The sequence below is a fragment of the Anser anser genome (genome assembly GCF_964211835.1).
Source record: "Anser anser genome assembly, chromosome: 28".
NCBI classification, from domain to species: Eukaryota; Metazoa; Chordata; class Aves; order Anseriformes; family Anatidae; genus Anser; species Anser anser.
The window spans coordinates 2,449,657-2,464,936 of record NC_139749.1 but is presented as its reverse complement, the minus strand read 5'-3'; the positions used below and the strand labels follow the sequence as shown (position 1 = coordinate 2,464,936).

Sequence of the window (15,280 nt, the reverse complement as noted above, 5' to 3'; positions counted from 1 at the left end):
CAGATCCGAGCAGCGCAAGCCTGATCATCAAAAGCCAGCTGAGCAAAATGAATTTACTGACCATGGCAAAACACAATGAGGAGGGCTGGAAACACCGATGGCTACTGCCTCTCCTCCTACCCCTCCGCTCAGCGACACTGCTGGCACCAGGAGTTTGAAGGACACGCAAATCCCCAGCTCGGGGTAAATTTTGGGCTGAGAGTCAAGCGAAGACTTTTGGTGTTCTCCAGCACTGGCAGCGGTAGGGAAAATGTGCTTCTGCTGCAGCGCCTGCCAGCCTAGCCCCCTTGCTTCTCCCTTCCTCTTGTCAGCCACTGATAGGAGGGTTGCTCATTGCACTGTCCACAGGGGAGACCTGTTGGCCATCCGAGGAGCGGCGTAGGCACAGACAACGGAGGCAGCTGTTTGTTCGCCTCGCCAGAGAGCGGCTCCGAACAAAAAGCTGGGAGTGGAAAATGGGGCTGGGAGTGGTAAAAGGGTTTATTTCTGTTTGTACGGGGAAAATGAGCAAGGAGAGGGGGAAAAAAAAATTCCAACCAGAAGCCTTCAGGAAAAAAAAAAGCCCCAAAGAACCTAGATTTGAAAGGAGAGAGAGAGAGGGAAGCATTAAAGAAGCATTTATAATTTTAAAATTATCAAGAACCTTGTGTATATAGACCCACTTTGCTGATTAGCCATCTCTCATCCCACCACCTCTTCACATGGCACTGCTGCACCCAGAACTCTGCATTTGCATTTTGATACATAAAAAAAATATAATAAACTTACCTTATGAAGGGAAAAATATATTTCGAAAAATTGTCAGATCACTTGCTGTTTTGTGGTCCTCTTTCTCAACTAAAGCACTTTCTAGCACAGAAATAGTCTACTTGGATAACCTGAGGGAACTGATATTTTCTGCCCAAAGATTAGGAGTTAGAGGCCATGAAAATCCTTACTATAAAGAAAAGATATCTCAGTTTAAACTGAGATATGAGTTTCTTCGGAATGGCTAGAAGAAATGAAAATAAATCAGGCACAGAAACATTCCACCAAGTATCAGGAACAGTTTCCTGATACTAAGATGTATTAGCAAGTGGAAAAAGTCTCCCCTCAGGGAAGCACCGAAAGTACAAGGTCTGAATTACTTTAAAACTCCACAGTTTATGTCTAGTTGAGAAAAGACTTAAACACAATAAGGCTGCATGGTCCTCTAGGGAAGGGAAAATGATGCCTGCTTTAGTGCTAGTCAGCTCTGATTTCTGTGATTAATCCTCTCTACCTGTTTTTGAGCTCCTTGCTTTAGACAACAGCACTATCGCACCTCTGAATCAAGACTGCCGAAGAACAGGTGAACAACTGGGAATATCTGAGAGCCCGGTCAGTCGTGACTGCTGGCCCTCAGAGTCCGGTCTTGCTGCGTGCTAAGCAATACCATCAAAGGGAACAAAGTGCGTGAGCATGCAATTTAGAAAAGATATTTATTATACCAGCACCTAGAGATCAATCAAGATCAAGGCACTGTATGGAGCGTCCAGCCATCCCTGCCTTGGAGAGCTTACGGTCTGAGCAGCGGTGAGTTAACTCCCTGTCCTGTCAGAGGGCACCGTGGCTTTCGTTCATCCAGTTGTAGAAAGAATTTTGAGAGTCAAAAACTGAATCAGACAAACGCTGTTCCTCCCAAGATCAAAACACATTGCAACACCCAGCAGTTTTGGTCCTTTTGGCAGCAACTGAAGACAATGCAGGCAATGGGTTAATTTGTAAGCGGAGATTTTTTTTTTTAATTAAACGGAACTATTTATATATATACAAAACCCAGAAAATATTGCACCATTAAAAAAAGGACATTTTACATCTAATCATCTGTTAAACACACCTTGCCCTCCCTGCATTGTAGTATATATACAGATTCACAGCAACTGTTGGACATGAACAGGCAACCCGTGCTATCAGACACCACGGAAATCTGCTGGTCCACACATCCCAGAGAAAACACCTTTACCCTTTCCACCCTTGCCCTCCTTTAGGGAACGTATCCATCACGTTGTCGTCTCGGTGGCATTCAGGACCAATCATCTCAAGCTGCACAGATGTAAGGACAAATTAAAAACAAAAGGCTTTGGGAGCTTCTCAGTCATGATTTCTTTTGGGCTTGGTCGGCACAGTTTTCTGGGAAAGTCTCTTACGTGTTGGGGCTCAGTCCCCAGAACCCGAGCGTGGAAGCTCTGGAGCGAACCATTTGTGTCCCTATCCAGAGAGAGGGGCATTCCAGTGTAGTTTCTTCTTTGACAATTGCAATCCAAGGACTAAGACTTCTCAACCCCTGAGAGCGTCTTCAGTAAGCCACAGCCCCAGGGTCCCGAGGGATGCTAAAAAGTACATCCGCTTTGGCGTTGATAAAATGCGTGGCGAGGAGGGAGAAGACCAGAATGGCAATGCCCACAACCAAAGTGATTATCTAGGGAGGGATGAGAAATACTTAGCATTGTCGTAACAAAGACGGACCTGCAGCATCTCACAGAATTTGTCCCCGGTGGGGTCTCTGTCACAGAGACCAGCTCTCACTCCTCAGGCACTATGCACATTAAAATAAAAACAAACCCCGAGGACCGTACAGTCTTAGACAAAAGGAACAGTGACTGCCAAGCAGGATCAGTGCAGCTTTCTCTGCAGTTATCAACAGTGCACGCAGATGTTTAAGAGAAAAGGCAAGAAAACTATATGACTGATAAAAGAGAATATATCACGTGTCAAAGTCACTGGAGTAGTCCACATAGTTTGCAAAGAATTTTAGCAAGCATTTAATGGGACGCTTTGGCTACTCCTGAATGAACTGTCACATCCCCCCATAAGGAACTGTAAATGCCTTCAACAAGCACAGCTGCTAGCAGAATCAACATCTGTCGATAACCTTTGCATAACTGAGATTACCTCCTGCTCATCGTGTTTCCAGAAGCTTAAGTGCCTGACCAGTCTAAGGCCTCACTGGGTTCCTTGCTGTCAACCCTTCTTGCACGTAGGACTATCGTTCCCAATTTCCCCTGGTTATCACAGAACAGCCTCCATCCACTGGCCAGGCACTCCTGTGCTGCTACAGCTCCCATGACACGTTTTCCATCGGCACTTCAGGGATGGCTGGGCTCAAAACGTGCATCTCAAGGGTACCACTACCCACCAGGTTGTGACACGGGGCAAGAGACACGGGCAGGACACTGTGCTTGCCTGACAGAGCTAAAAAGGTCCAGTGCCACACAAATCAGTTACTCATAGTGCAAATAACCATCAGAAAGATGCAACAATTACCTGGGCTTGCATGGCCTTTGGGTGGCTTACCGCTGGAAATGATGACAAGAAGGCTCTGGAGCTGTCATGGCAGGGCGCACAACTTCATTAACAGCTAACCAGAGGGCAGCCAGGCCCAAAGGGACCGCACACTTAACACGTATTTTGCTGGCACTTCAGCTGCATCACACCCAGCTAAAGGCTGCTTCGAATCTGAGACACTGAACCAGCAACAGCTCTCACTTGTGAAGGCTTTTACAAAGGTTATTTCTGTGCTGGCAAGAGGGGATTCAAACAGCAGCAAGGCAGACCCGGGCTGCACAGCAGGCAAGCCACCCCAACAGCCCGATTCACTGGTCTGGCCTCCTGTACGTGGGGAGAGGGTTGAGACTCCTGCCACTTCAATCTTTTATTCACAGACCTCAGCCTGCTCATGGGATTCTTGATTATTCTGTTCTGTCTCAGCCTCAGCGACTAGGTTATTGCCCCCCAAATGGCAGGAGGTGGCAGGGTTATCACCAGCGATACACTCTTGGTTATCCCATTCACAAGGCCCAGAGCCTGCCTTCTTGACTGGGAAGCTCACCTATGATAACAGCACACGATCTAACAAACTCTGAACTGTTTCTCCAGCTTTCAGATGTTATTCAAAGACCTTTGGGTTTGGCCTCGTCATATTTTTTTCCTCTTTCTTTTTCACACAAGCACAAACTCACCTCTAGCTCCTTGCTGGCTACCAGAAATATCCGGGCGCGGATCTCCTTCCACCGACTCTCTGTCCACGTGGAATACTCTGTAGATCCCCATTGCCTCAGCTCAAAGGCAGGAGAGAGCGCTTTGCTTAGGCGAACAGTTGACCGAACGCAGTAGGGGACTCGCGTTGTTGAGTTAGGGTCCAGAGAACCCTGCACCCAGGCATAATCATACAGCTGCAATGAAAACAGGGCAGTAAGACCCAGCAGAGCACGAGCAAACAACCAGACTGTGCCCTTGTTCTGGAATCTTGCCTCTCTTTGGAAGGAGATAGAGGGTTTTACTGAGGGTTCTCACTGCAAGGGGATCCTTTCACACAACCCTCCGCTGCCCTTGGGCTTTAAAATGCTTCCTTATTGAAGGAGTTGAATGAATTCTCCCATGTGTGATTATGGGGAGTAGTAAACATTCCTAACCAGCTTCCCTCAAAAGCAGAAAACCGGCAAACTAGACAACAGCTGTGTTCTTGTCCCACCCCACTCTGACGGCACTTACTTCTTTCTCAGCGTTTGGTGTTTTATCAGGGTTCAAACACTCTTCCTTGGTGAGGTTAACAACAGTGCCTGTGAGGTTGGCCAGAACATAGTGCACAAGATAGGTGGTGTTCACAGGGCTGGAAACAGCGACGTAGTGCTGGGGAACATCACCTGGAACAGTCAGAGAAATGGGATTGACGGGGAGATTGCCAGAAGCAGACAGTGTTGCTGTGGAGCTTTAGAAAGCTGCCAGGTAACATATGGGGTCAAACCCATCCCCACGTTCTTCCCTGTGTTGCTCTTACCAAGAATCCCTTTTAGGTCAGGCTTAATGATGGACTGAAACCAGGAATTGTTCATTTTAATCAGAAACCCGTACAGCATTCGAGTGACCTGAGAAGAGATGGAAATTGGTTTATACAAAGAAGAGAGAGCAAAGCATCTTAATAGCTACACCTCTCAAGATTATTTGGCTGGTGGATGTTTTCTACTCCAGGGACCAAGAGCACAGGAAAGCAGTCACAACTTTATATAATACAGGGCTGAGCTGTGAAAGCTGGGTTTGATTCCACATCTGTTGACTGATCCCTGTGGCACTGATTGCCATTTCACCTGTTTCCTCTTCTGCTTTGTGGAACAAGGATAAAGGAGCTCTGTTTGCAGAAGGCTCATGGAGCTTAACGTCTGCCTTGAGATTGAGAGGCAAGGAACTAGAGAAGGGTGAAAAGTTTTTCATTCAGCCTTGGTGGGGAATGGGAGAAGGGGGGAGAGGCGAAGCCCTCATGGAGACAGACAGGACAGCATGCTGTGTAAACACACAAACAGAGACAGAAGGGAAGTACGTGAGGGCTCATCATAGATGCCAGGGACACAATTCCATCTGCTCGTACCGTTTTTGGATCTGCCTGAATAGCAGAGGTGTTGTTGGCTCCCCCTGCAAGCCGGTAGAGAGCACGGGCGACCACTGTGGCAACTTCTGCCAGGGACTGCAAAGGAAGAGCGCTCGGTGTTAATCAAGATAGGCAGACACAGCAAAACAAGGAAGAGCAAGCCAGAACCTACACATCCATCGAAACGCTTACATCGTGCTAACATCTGAGTGCCTTTTGCCATTGTAACTGTACGAAGTACTCTCATTTCTTTCTGCCTTCTTTGAAAACGGCTTTCCCCCTCTCCCCGTGATCCCACTTGCGATCTGTCCCTGCCCAAATCCCCACCCATCCCAGATACAGCAGCTAAAGAAAATGTGGGGTAGGAACCTTGGCTGTGTCTGTGACATACTCCAAGGTCTCCTCGGGGCTAAGCCCCTCAGGGTATTGCATCCGGATGTTCTCTGGAGTGTCGTACATGCTCTGGTAGTATCTGAAAAGAAGAAGTCAAACAGAGGTTGGGGAGGGGCAGAAAGAAACCACAGGGCATGGAATTCAATTCAGAGTGTGCCTAAAGCAAACAGTGGGAGCAGTCTCCTGGGAGCAGAGATATAGCCCTGCCAAAGCACTGCCCTGCCACACGCTCCTTAAACCATTTAATGAGGCTTTATAATTAACTTGGCCCTTCCACAGCTTCTCCCATCTGAGGATCTCCAAGCAATTTACAAGCTGTGATTAGCTTTCCAGTGGGCAACTGCCCAATCTATTAAATGGGTAGAGAAACTGAGGCAAGGACAACCCATGCAGAAGGTCTCTTGGGAAGAGAGCTTTTAACGCACATCATGCTAGTGGATTTTATTAATGCCTTATCTTGAAGGCAGTGAAGAATTCCAAACGAACTCTACGAGAGATTTACACCCAAGTGTCTGTAGCGCACACAGCTGCACTGGGGATTGGGCTGAAAGCCCACTGCATGGGCTACGCATCTGATATTCCCAGACAATGTGGGACTGATCCCCCCAGTCTGAAGATGGTCACGCACCCAGGAGGCGTGCTTGCCTTCACCTCAGCTTTTCCTGCACCTTCAAAGCAGCGCAGACAGAGCTGAAAGGGGAAAAAAGGGAAGCTACTTCCCCTTTATTATGCCACAGATTCTCAGTAACAGTAAGCAACGGTAGAAGATGAAGGCAAGGAGACAATTTGAAGAGTTTGGATGAAGGGGGAGGCAAAAAGAGAAAGTGAAAAGGGGATGTCTGTCCTCTACCCCACATCCCCATTTCCAAAGTTGAAGAGGAACAGGGGTTCCCCACGGAACATGCTGTATTAGGGTCATGTAGGGTGAACCAAAGTGCCCTTTTCCAATGCCTGGGGCTTTCTGCCATCACAAACAGAAAGCTATATTAAAAAAAAAAAAAAAAAAGGCAGCTAGCTTCTGGAAGAACAGATGAGGCTTAGGCACGCTCAGTTGCCATTTGCTCACCTCTGGCTCCCAGCCAGCTGTGGGGAACATTTTCTGTACAAAACTGGATTTCTTTCGGTTGTCAGAATAATTATGTTGCGCTTGTTCAATTACATGGCACACGTTTGCTCCTCCGCTCCCCCCGGACTGCCGCTCTACATGTATGTTCGGCAGCACGCTCCTGGCAGAGGCGTTGCAGGAGCTCGGGCTGCCCTCTGCTGGCTCTGCTGCCTTTGGCCAAGGGCCAGCCTGTGCTGTCCACCTCGGAGGAGTACCTGTTCTGGAAGGCAGCCTGGTGGTCAGTTAGGACCACTCCGGGGATGTGCCGGGCCCGAAGGAAGCGCTGGAAGGAAGATGGGGGAAGAGGCTGCGAATATCCAGCTTCCTGCAAAGTTACGTTTGCTCCCACGCTGCTATTACTCAGAATATCGAGCAGGTTTCTAACCTGGAAACGAGAAGAGAAAACAGCACTGTTCCGCTCTTCTTTTGGATGTGCAATTTGTCTGGGAAGTTTAACATCCTGATCATTTGTAGCATGCCAAAGATCCCACAGCATTTTGGGTAGGTGAGCAACTACAGATTGCTTTCAATCACCTGTGTTTGAACAGATTCATTCATCCAGGAGACGGGGTCTGTATGCATCCATAAAACGGAGCCGTTCCTTAGAGCCACCTGCAAGGGAAAAATAAAAACCAAACCACCATCTTAAACACATACTAGGACAGCACTGAATCTTCTGGAGCAGGGAAGTCCAGATGAGGAAAGAAACAACAGAAGTAGTAGAAGGCTGGCTAGGAAAACTACAGCTAAAATTATCACAGAAAAATAAGGAATAAAAAGGTCCCCTAACTTCTCTCTCACCTGATTCAACTCCACAAATGAATGAATGTTGTCCAAACGGAGAGGAAACTTGTCTTTTTCCATATCATACACCATTCGTGAACTGCCAATATAATCAAAGGTCTCCTGCAACAGAAAAAAATAAAACACATGAACCGCATATGGATAGCTGCCTGGCACAACCAGCAGCACTATTTGAGAAGCTGAGGTGGAAAAAAAACTAGAATTCAAGGGCCAGCTACTGCACCAAGTATTTCTGAAGGTCTGCGTAGCCTTGCACGCACCAAAGGAACTGTTACATTGTGCCTGGACCCAGGGACAAAAGTATTGCAGGCAGGGACATGGCAAAGGACAAAAATGAAGGCAAACAGCAAAAACTCAGGGGACGGCTATTGGATTCCACAAGCAAGAAAGGCACAAAGTCAGCTTATGTGAGTACCTACAAGTCGCAAGGTACTGCAAGTGAGTAACAGCAGAGGGACGTTACTCCACCCTCCACTCTGGCACACACCTTCCTCTTTGTTTTCGGGAGAGCAGAATAGGAGGTCAGGGAAGAGGGCAATCCTCCATTCCAGGAGTTAAAGACATGAAGCTCTCCCAAAAGGAGGGGTATCTGTTTCTCCGGAAAAAGCGGGATTGAAGGCAAGATGACAGAAACGAGTTTGTCAAGAGAACTGCAAGAGGCTGAGCTTTGCTTGGGCATGAATAGATGCCCTGAAGAAGAGAATTTCCGTGACAGAAAAGGACAGTGAAGTCAGCCAGCCACCAGACTTTCCTCTTGGCTAATTTACAGCCAAGTCTTATCACTCCTCTTACATCCTGGGAGCACGACAGAGAGTGTCCGTTCCATCGTGCTGTATGCTCGCCTCCCCAGGGAAATTCTGAGTAGGGATGTATGTGCTGGGGAGGGTGAATGAAGGGAATCACATGGCCACAGCATGGGGCTGTGGGAGCCAGTTTCACAAAGCTGCACAAAAGAAGCCATCAATGTAGATGCCTTCAGGGGAACATCAGCTGTTGGCCATCAGTCCCTCCTCCACAAGCTTGTTCTGCTTTTCCACAGCTGCCAGCTCCAGTGCTGGGCTCTCAGAAATGAACTACATTTCGCTGCTGTCAACACATATATTTTTAATCTAGCTTTTTCTGGGCTTCATTTCAGGATTTAAAGCCTAGCCATTGCAGTTCATCCTGAACGGGGCGGGGAGGCAGAGAACAGACAGACAGAGAGGAACACTGGGAAGAGACAGGAGGGAAAGCAAAGTTTGAGTTATTCGACCAGAATGAACGGTGGGGCAGAACATGGGCTGCCCCACTGGAAGCCCCATCTGCTGTTGTTATCCCAGTGCAATTAAGATCCTGTTCTCACTGGGGGAGCGGAGAGAACTATGGTGTGGGGATGCAGATAAACGACTGCACAAAGACTAGGAAAAAGTTCATTTGCACAGAGCCAAGGGCTGATTTGCTGTCTTGGAACAAGCCAAATGGTGGAGTGATGCTGCTGCTCTTACCCCTTGGAAGAAGGTGAACATTACATTTCTTTGTAGCAAATGAACATCTGACGCTTTATGAAGAGCTTCAGCAGCAGCCAAGTGGGTCACAAAAGAGGAGACGGCACTCTCTGCCCCGGGTGCAATGTTCCAGAAGAAGGAATGGCTGTCAATCTGTAAGCATGAACAGCAGGCATAAGAATTTTGCAAACAGACAGACGAATACTGCGCTGGGAAAGCAAATCTGTCACCCCTCTCTTATCCCACTCACCCTACTGATAAGGGAAGAACCAAAGCATCCTGCCTAATGGAACTTCAAATACCAGATGAGTAATTTTTGTAGTCCTGAGGCCTCAGAGCACTGCCAACACCCCTCAGCCCTGACCTGAAAACTAACGCTATCAGGCGTGCTGCAGTTTCACTGTTAGCACCAACATGCAGCGTGTGCCTCCGTGCGGGTCACAAAATGGAGTTTTGAACTCGTATCTCTGGAGGGTGGAAAATGACTGTAAAACAGACTGCTAGACAGGGAAGTGAACTTCTTTCTCAGCTCTGACATTGACTCACCGCTTGACACACACCAAAATCTCCATGTGATTCATCCTCTCCCATCGATATAGACAAGTGAACCATGCCCTCTCTCCCTCTTCAACATGTTTCAAGCATGTGAAGTATTTTAGGAAAGCATGTCACACACCCTAATTATTTCTACTTGTCTGGTTCCGTAAAGATTTCCCATCCCTGAGAAAAATGCTGAAAAAAGTCTCACATAGTAATACAGACAGAAACAAAACCCACATGTCCTTTTATTGAAACAATACGCAAACCCACCAACTAAAAGGCTCCTACCAGTAGAACCACAATAGCCAGTCAAATCTAAAAGGTCTGGAACATGGGAAGAAATGAAAATATATAAGAGGAGTATATTCTCATAAGACTCAAAGCTCGTATCTTCCCGGAGTCCTTCCAGCCACCCTCTCTGCAAAGCAGTATTAAGGAGATACCTACTCGTGTAGCGACAATGATCACTTCCTGCTCGCGATCGACTTTTCCAGAGGAATTGATAGGTTGCAAGGTGCTCCACACATTGTAATCAAGAAGCGGATCACATACGGTCTCTAGGAAGCAGAAACAACATTGCTTGAGTTGAGATTACAGCAGAGGTAAGTGAGAAATGATCTTTCTGGTCAGCTGAAGCTCACCAGCGGTCCTATCACAAGAGCAAACTTGTGCCCAGCTGGGGTAAAGTCTTGGCTCCAGGGAAGTCACTGACAAAACATTCACCAGGACCAGGATTTCCATTCAGGTACACACAGCCTAATGTAGTAGTAATATCAGAGCCATTCTTGATGATCTATGTATTAGGCGTCTTTCTCAGCCAGCATCTCTACGTATTTTCCAAACCGATGGCAAACACACCCCCAAATTCCTTACCACTTGAATTGTTTATTTTGAAAAGGCTCAGCCGGGAAGCAAGCCTTCGAGGAAACTTTATAATTTTCTCTCTTTTGCAAAACTGTATTTTGCTAGGATTTTTACCACCAGACTTATCAAGACAAGGAGAGACGAATCTGCTCACCTGGATTAATGCTGAACGTGTTTTGGATGGAGTTGCGTCTCATGCATGTAACCGTGCTGGTGACAGCATGCATGTGGGAAAAAAGCTGCATGGCACATAGCGGGTACTCAGGGCCAGATCCATCACGAGGGACATTATGGTCTTGATAACACTGGACAGAAATAAAAATTATCACAAAACTTAGCGTTTCTCTAACAGCGTGGTGTGCTGCCTATAAAATTGGACCATACATTTTTCCTGTAGATTTTGACATCTAAGCTGAGTTACCTCAACCTCTGCCCTCCTTCCTGAGCTGGGTGGCAGTTCCCCCTCTCCCAGTTGTTGAAGAAGTTAAGTACCTGCTTAATAACTTGAGTCTCGTTGGCATCTTCAAGTAGAAAAATAGGGAAGTCAAAATCCTCATATGAAAGCCCACTCCCCACAGGATTCCACACAGTCGTATTGCAGTGTGCATATTGAGGGCCGTAATCTTTGGAATAGACACCTGGAAACAGAAAGAAATGGGCAAATCCGAGCCTGTGAGAGAATAACAGCCTGCGGGAAAGGTAGGGCCTGCTGGGAAAATAGCAGCAAATACCGAATGAGCACCATTATGGGCTAGGGAACCAGCTGACAAAGCTTAGAGAGATGGAGCTGGTCACTGCATGCGGCAGAGTGGCAGAGACCGAGCACCGTGCCGAGCAGGGAGAATAAGAAACGTGCGTGCTCAAAGCCATCACATGCCAGGCGGCTGGCAGGAGCACTCAGCGAGCATTTATCACATGCTGAGAGAGCGGAGGAGGCACACAGAGAAACATTACACTTCAAAAGGGGGAACGCACAAACCAGCATTTTCTGAGCTCATCATGTGCTGGAAGTACCCCTAAGGCATCCACAACGTGCCAATTGTTTTAACGCCTAGATACTGCGCAAAGGACACGAAGGCAGAGAGGCAACAAACGCCAGCACACCACTCGTATCTCAGGAGTTTACACGGCACCCTTCACGGCCGAGAAGGAAGCTTTGTGCAAACCCCAGAAGGTAGTTTCTCCCCACAAACTGAAAGATAGTAAACTCGCTGCATGAAAAAACCAGCGAAGTGAAAACCTAACTGAAACCTCCCGGGGAATTCAGGGAGGCAGAACGGAATGAAAAAAGTAACTGGCCCAAAAAGAGAGGTTAACACATGCCCCACGCAATCTACGGAAATGGAAGCTTTAATGAGCAGGTGGGGAAAAAGTACAAGTTTCAGACCTGAAAGAAAAAGATGTTGCAGCAAACCTTGGCCAGGCTTAACGCTTCAGTGACTTAACGCTGTTTTAGCCAGCTCATCCAACAGTCCTCCCCCCCAAACATCAGTACCAGCCCTTGCTCAGAACTGATGAGATTCCAGATCAGACCAGTTACTTCGAAAGGAATTATCGAGCACGTTATCTCGGGCACAATTTTGACACGAAAGCGAAGCTGCAATTTCACGTGGCCTTTACAGTTCTTGCTTTGACCTTACAACGGAAAGGAACTCCTCCTCCTCCTCCTCCTCCTCCTCCCAGCAAGAAGAAAAGACTTCACATTTCCTTACCAAACCCGTCATTGGGGCACTTCAAACCAGGAGAGAACCCCTGGGGAGGGTTAGGTTTGGCAATGGACACGGCAAGGCCTGACACTCGGGAGGTTCCCTTCAGCTGCATCAGCACCTTCCTGGAGCAGAGAAAGGAATGAAACTGTGAATTCGCTCACGAAGGGTTACAATCCAAGAAATGCCGTTGCTGACATACTACGCAAGCACGTGGTTATGCTTGTGATCAGAATAATCAACGCGTTCCTTCCTGCTCGCCTTCCCCGAAGCATGCAAAATGGCAAGAAACAGAAAATTTCAACCACTTCTTTCCTGCTCTGCCCCGGAGACGCGGCAAACGTTAGCCGCCTCGTTTAATGAACTTCAGGCGCGGCTAGAGCAATGAACGTGGCGTAAGAAAACGCACAGTGCAGAGCTCTAACGACGACCAAACTAGCTATTTACGAAGAAATAATTCCAGGCAGTAAAACACAGCCAAAACATGCGCGTTCCACCCTCGCTGTGCTTTGGAGCAGTGCAGTCAGGGCTGGTTTTGCCACCTCTCACTTGAAAAAATCAGATTGCTCGTCCCCAAATCAGGGCCCCCCGTCGGTCTTCTGGGCACGCCCGGGGAAGATAAGAAGCGCTGACCTGTTGAAAAGGTTCCCGTCCAGCAATATCATGTAGGGTGGGTGCGGGCCGTCAGCGAGAACCCAGTTGAGGTCCTCCTCCTTCTCAACCACGTGGATCACTCCCGTGTCCCCGCTGATGGATGCTGCGGAAAGAGAAAGCGCCCTTGGTGTCTCACCGTGATCCCTTCACACCCCAACGACCCCAAACCAGGAGGGGCTGCACGGCTAAGAGAGCTTTCAGAAGAGGACGGGAGGAAGCAATGTGGTAAAGCGGCACCATTTCGCTGGAACAGGACAGACAAAGGAACGGCTTTTAGAAGAAGAAAAACGAAAGTGAAAAGCACAGTTCAAAAAGTAACAGAAATAAGCACCCAAGCCTTGAAAGCATCTTTTGTTTAAGTCCCCTAAAGCACCGAAGGAACTTCAGCTATCTAAGCATTACAAGTCTCCTGGGACTGGAAGAAATTAGGCATGGCCCGGGAGGAAACTGAGGCCCAGGGACAGAAAATCGCGCAGAGAAGACAGGACCTGAGTTGAGGACCACAGTGACAGAAGCAGCTTCGTGCTGACCATCATCGAAGGCTGCAAATTCCGAAACGGAGCACTCAGAGGCAGCTCAGAGGAGCACGAGGTGACAGAGGCAAAAGATCAGGGCAGCGCAGGGGACTAGCAGCCGAGCAGGCCCGCCTGCTTGTCATTTCACCCCATCCCAAAAAAACGAAGCCCTTTCCTAAGCCTCTGCGGATAAAAAACAACCCCCACAGCTCGAAAAAGCGGTCGTCGTTACTCACTGCCCTGGGCCGGGACAGCAGGATCGTGTGCTGGTGTCTGCACTACCGCCAGGCTCACGTCAGAGGGCAGAAGGGCCGGGGAGCCCGCACCCCGCGCTGTTATCGGGCGGACTGAGCGCAGCCGCGCTGTGCTGCCCTGCCCTGGCAGCTGCCACAACCTTCGCTGCAGGGAGCGGCTTGCTAAGGAAGCGAAATTCAAGCACAAATTAACAAATCCCTGACTCGGGGCTTGCCCTTTCTGCGAGGGAAACAGCTGCTCTTCTTCAGCAAGGAGCGCCGTTTGAATCGGGCCCCCTTACCTTCCCCCTTGTCCCCAGCAGCCAAGCGGCCCTACCTCCTGCATCTTCGCGGCACAAAAACCGCACGAAAGCAACAAGCGTTGCACAAGCAGCTAAACCGAACCCTCTGGGCCCTCCGCACGCCGCTTTGTTGGTTCTTTACTCCCTGCCTGTTTCTCTAGGAGCCTGTGAATTCGGCAGGGCTTGCGGCTTTGCCTCCTACCCAGGGTGCTGGCTGGGCAAGGACCATCCTGCGTGGTGAACTGGCTTTGTCCTGCACACGACCAGCCGCGCGTGCTGAAAACGTCACTCTCTGCCCAGCCACAGGTTTGCGGGGTCTAGGAAACGCGGACTTTCTAAGGTCTCTACCCCTCAATTTGGCCGAAGCAGGTCAGCGTTAGCGGAGTGGGACCGGAAAAGCCAGCAAGGAGCGCTAGGAACGCGGACAGTGCTGAACTAGGCGGGCCAGCAGCGCCGTACCCCGTTCCTCAGGGCACGGCTCCCCCCCAGGAGCGGCTCCGGGGCTGTACTCACACTGGCAGCCGATCTGGTGGGTGGCGTTCAGGAGGCGAACACACGGCGCCGTCTTGTTCAGGGGGATGTAGATCTTCCTCTCCACGGAGTTCCCCTGGCAGGAGCCTGGGGAAGAAGGCAGGGCCCAGCCTCAGAGAGGGACAAACCGGGGTGCTCCCTGCACCTCCAGGTGCTCCCCCCAGCTAAAAGGGGGGGGCAGGGGGGGAGATGAACCCCTGCCCAGCTTGGAGGGAACGGCCAGGGGCTCCCAGGGCCCCATCTCCTGCGGGAGGACCCCAGATCCCGGGGGAGGGGGAACTGCAGATCCCTGGGGGGGTGGGAACCCCAGATCCTTGGAGGGGGGGGGAACCCCAGATCCTTTGGGGGGGGGGGGAACCCCAGATCCCAGGGAGGGAGGGGGACACGACCGAGGGAGGGGACCCCCAGATCCCCGGGGAGGGAACGGGAGGACGGACGGGACCCCAGATCCCGGACGGGGAGACACGGGGGGGGGGGGGGGTCCCAGATCCCGGGGGGGGGGGCGGAGCGGGAACCCCAGAGCCCTTTGGGAGAGGGGGGACCCCAGATCGGGGGGGGGGGGGAGACCCAGCCCGGCCCAGCCCGTCTCACCCGCCGCCAGCACGGCGAGGAGCAGCCCCCGCAGCGGCCCGCACCAGGCCGGGAGCCGAGGGCTCCCCGCAGCTGCCGCCATCCCCCGCCTGCCCCGAGCCCTCCCCGCCGCCGCCGCCGCCGCCATCTTCCCGGCTCTTCCGCTTCCTGCGGCGCGGCCGGAAGCCGCTCTGTG

The 15,280-nt window shown here is 50.0% G+C and overlaps 1 protein-coding gene across 1 annotated transcript; it reads right to left on the bottom strand.

Moving 5' to 3' along the window:
* Positions 1-1,735: 1,735 nt before the first annotated feature.
* On the bottom strand, positions 1,736-15,266 carry NCSTN (nicastrin). The gene is made up of 17 exons (XM_083813847.1): positions 15,106-15,266; positions 14,497-14,601; positions 12,913-13,036; positions 12,286-12,404; positions 11,066-11,211; positions 10,728-10,878; positions 10,157-10,266; positions 9,170-9,322; positions 7,683-7,787; positions 7,416-7,493; positions 7,097-7,266; positions 5,753-5,855; positions 5,384-5,479; positions 4,799-4,886; positions 4,513-4,664; positions 3,981-4,193; positions 1,736-2,440 (listed from the first exon to the last, which is right to left on the bottom strand). Exons 1-17 carry the CDS (start codon positions 15,230-15,232, stop codon positions 2,318-2,320), a joined length of 2,163 nt encoding a protein of 720 aa, XP_083669973.1. The 5' UTR covers positions 15,233-15,266; the 3' UTR covers positions 1,736-2,317.
* Positions 15,267-15,280: the final 14 nt, after the last annotated feature.

What these genes read in the sequence shown, in the direction of transcription:
- NCSTN (XM_083813847.1), bottom strand. Translation starts at nt 15,232, where the DNA reads ATGGCGGCGGCGGCGGCGGCGGGGAGGGCTCGGGGCAGGCGGGGGATG. An exon ending in CCACCAGATCGGCTGCCAGT is followed by an intron (nt 13,037 to 14,496) that starts GTGAGTACAGCC and finishes CTCTTTCCGCAG; the next exon opens with CATCCATCAGCGGGGACACG. An exon ending in TAGCCAGCAAGGAGCTAGAG is followed by an intron (nt 2,441 to 3,980) that starts GTGAGTTTGTGC and finishes ATCCCTCCCTAG; the next exon opens with ATAATCACTTTGGTTGTGGG.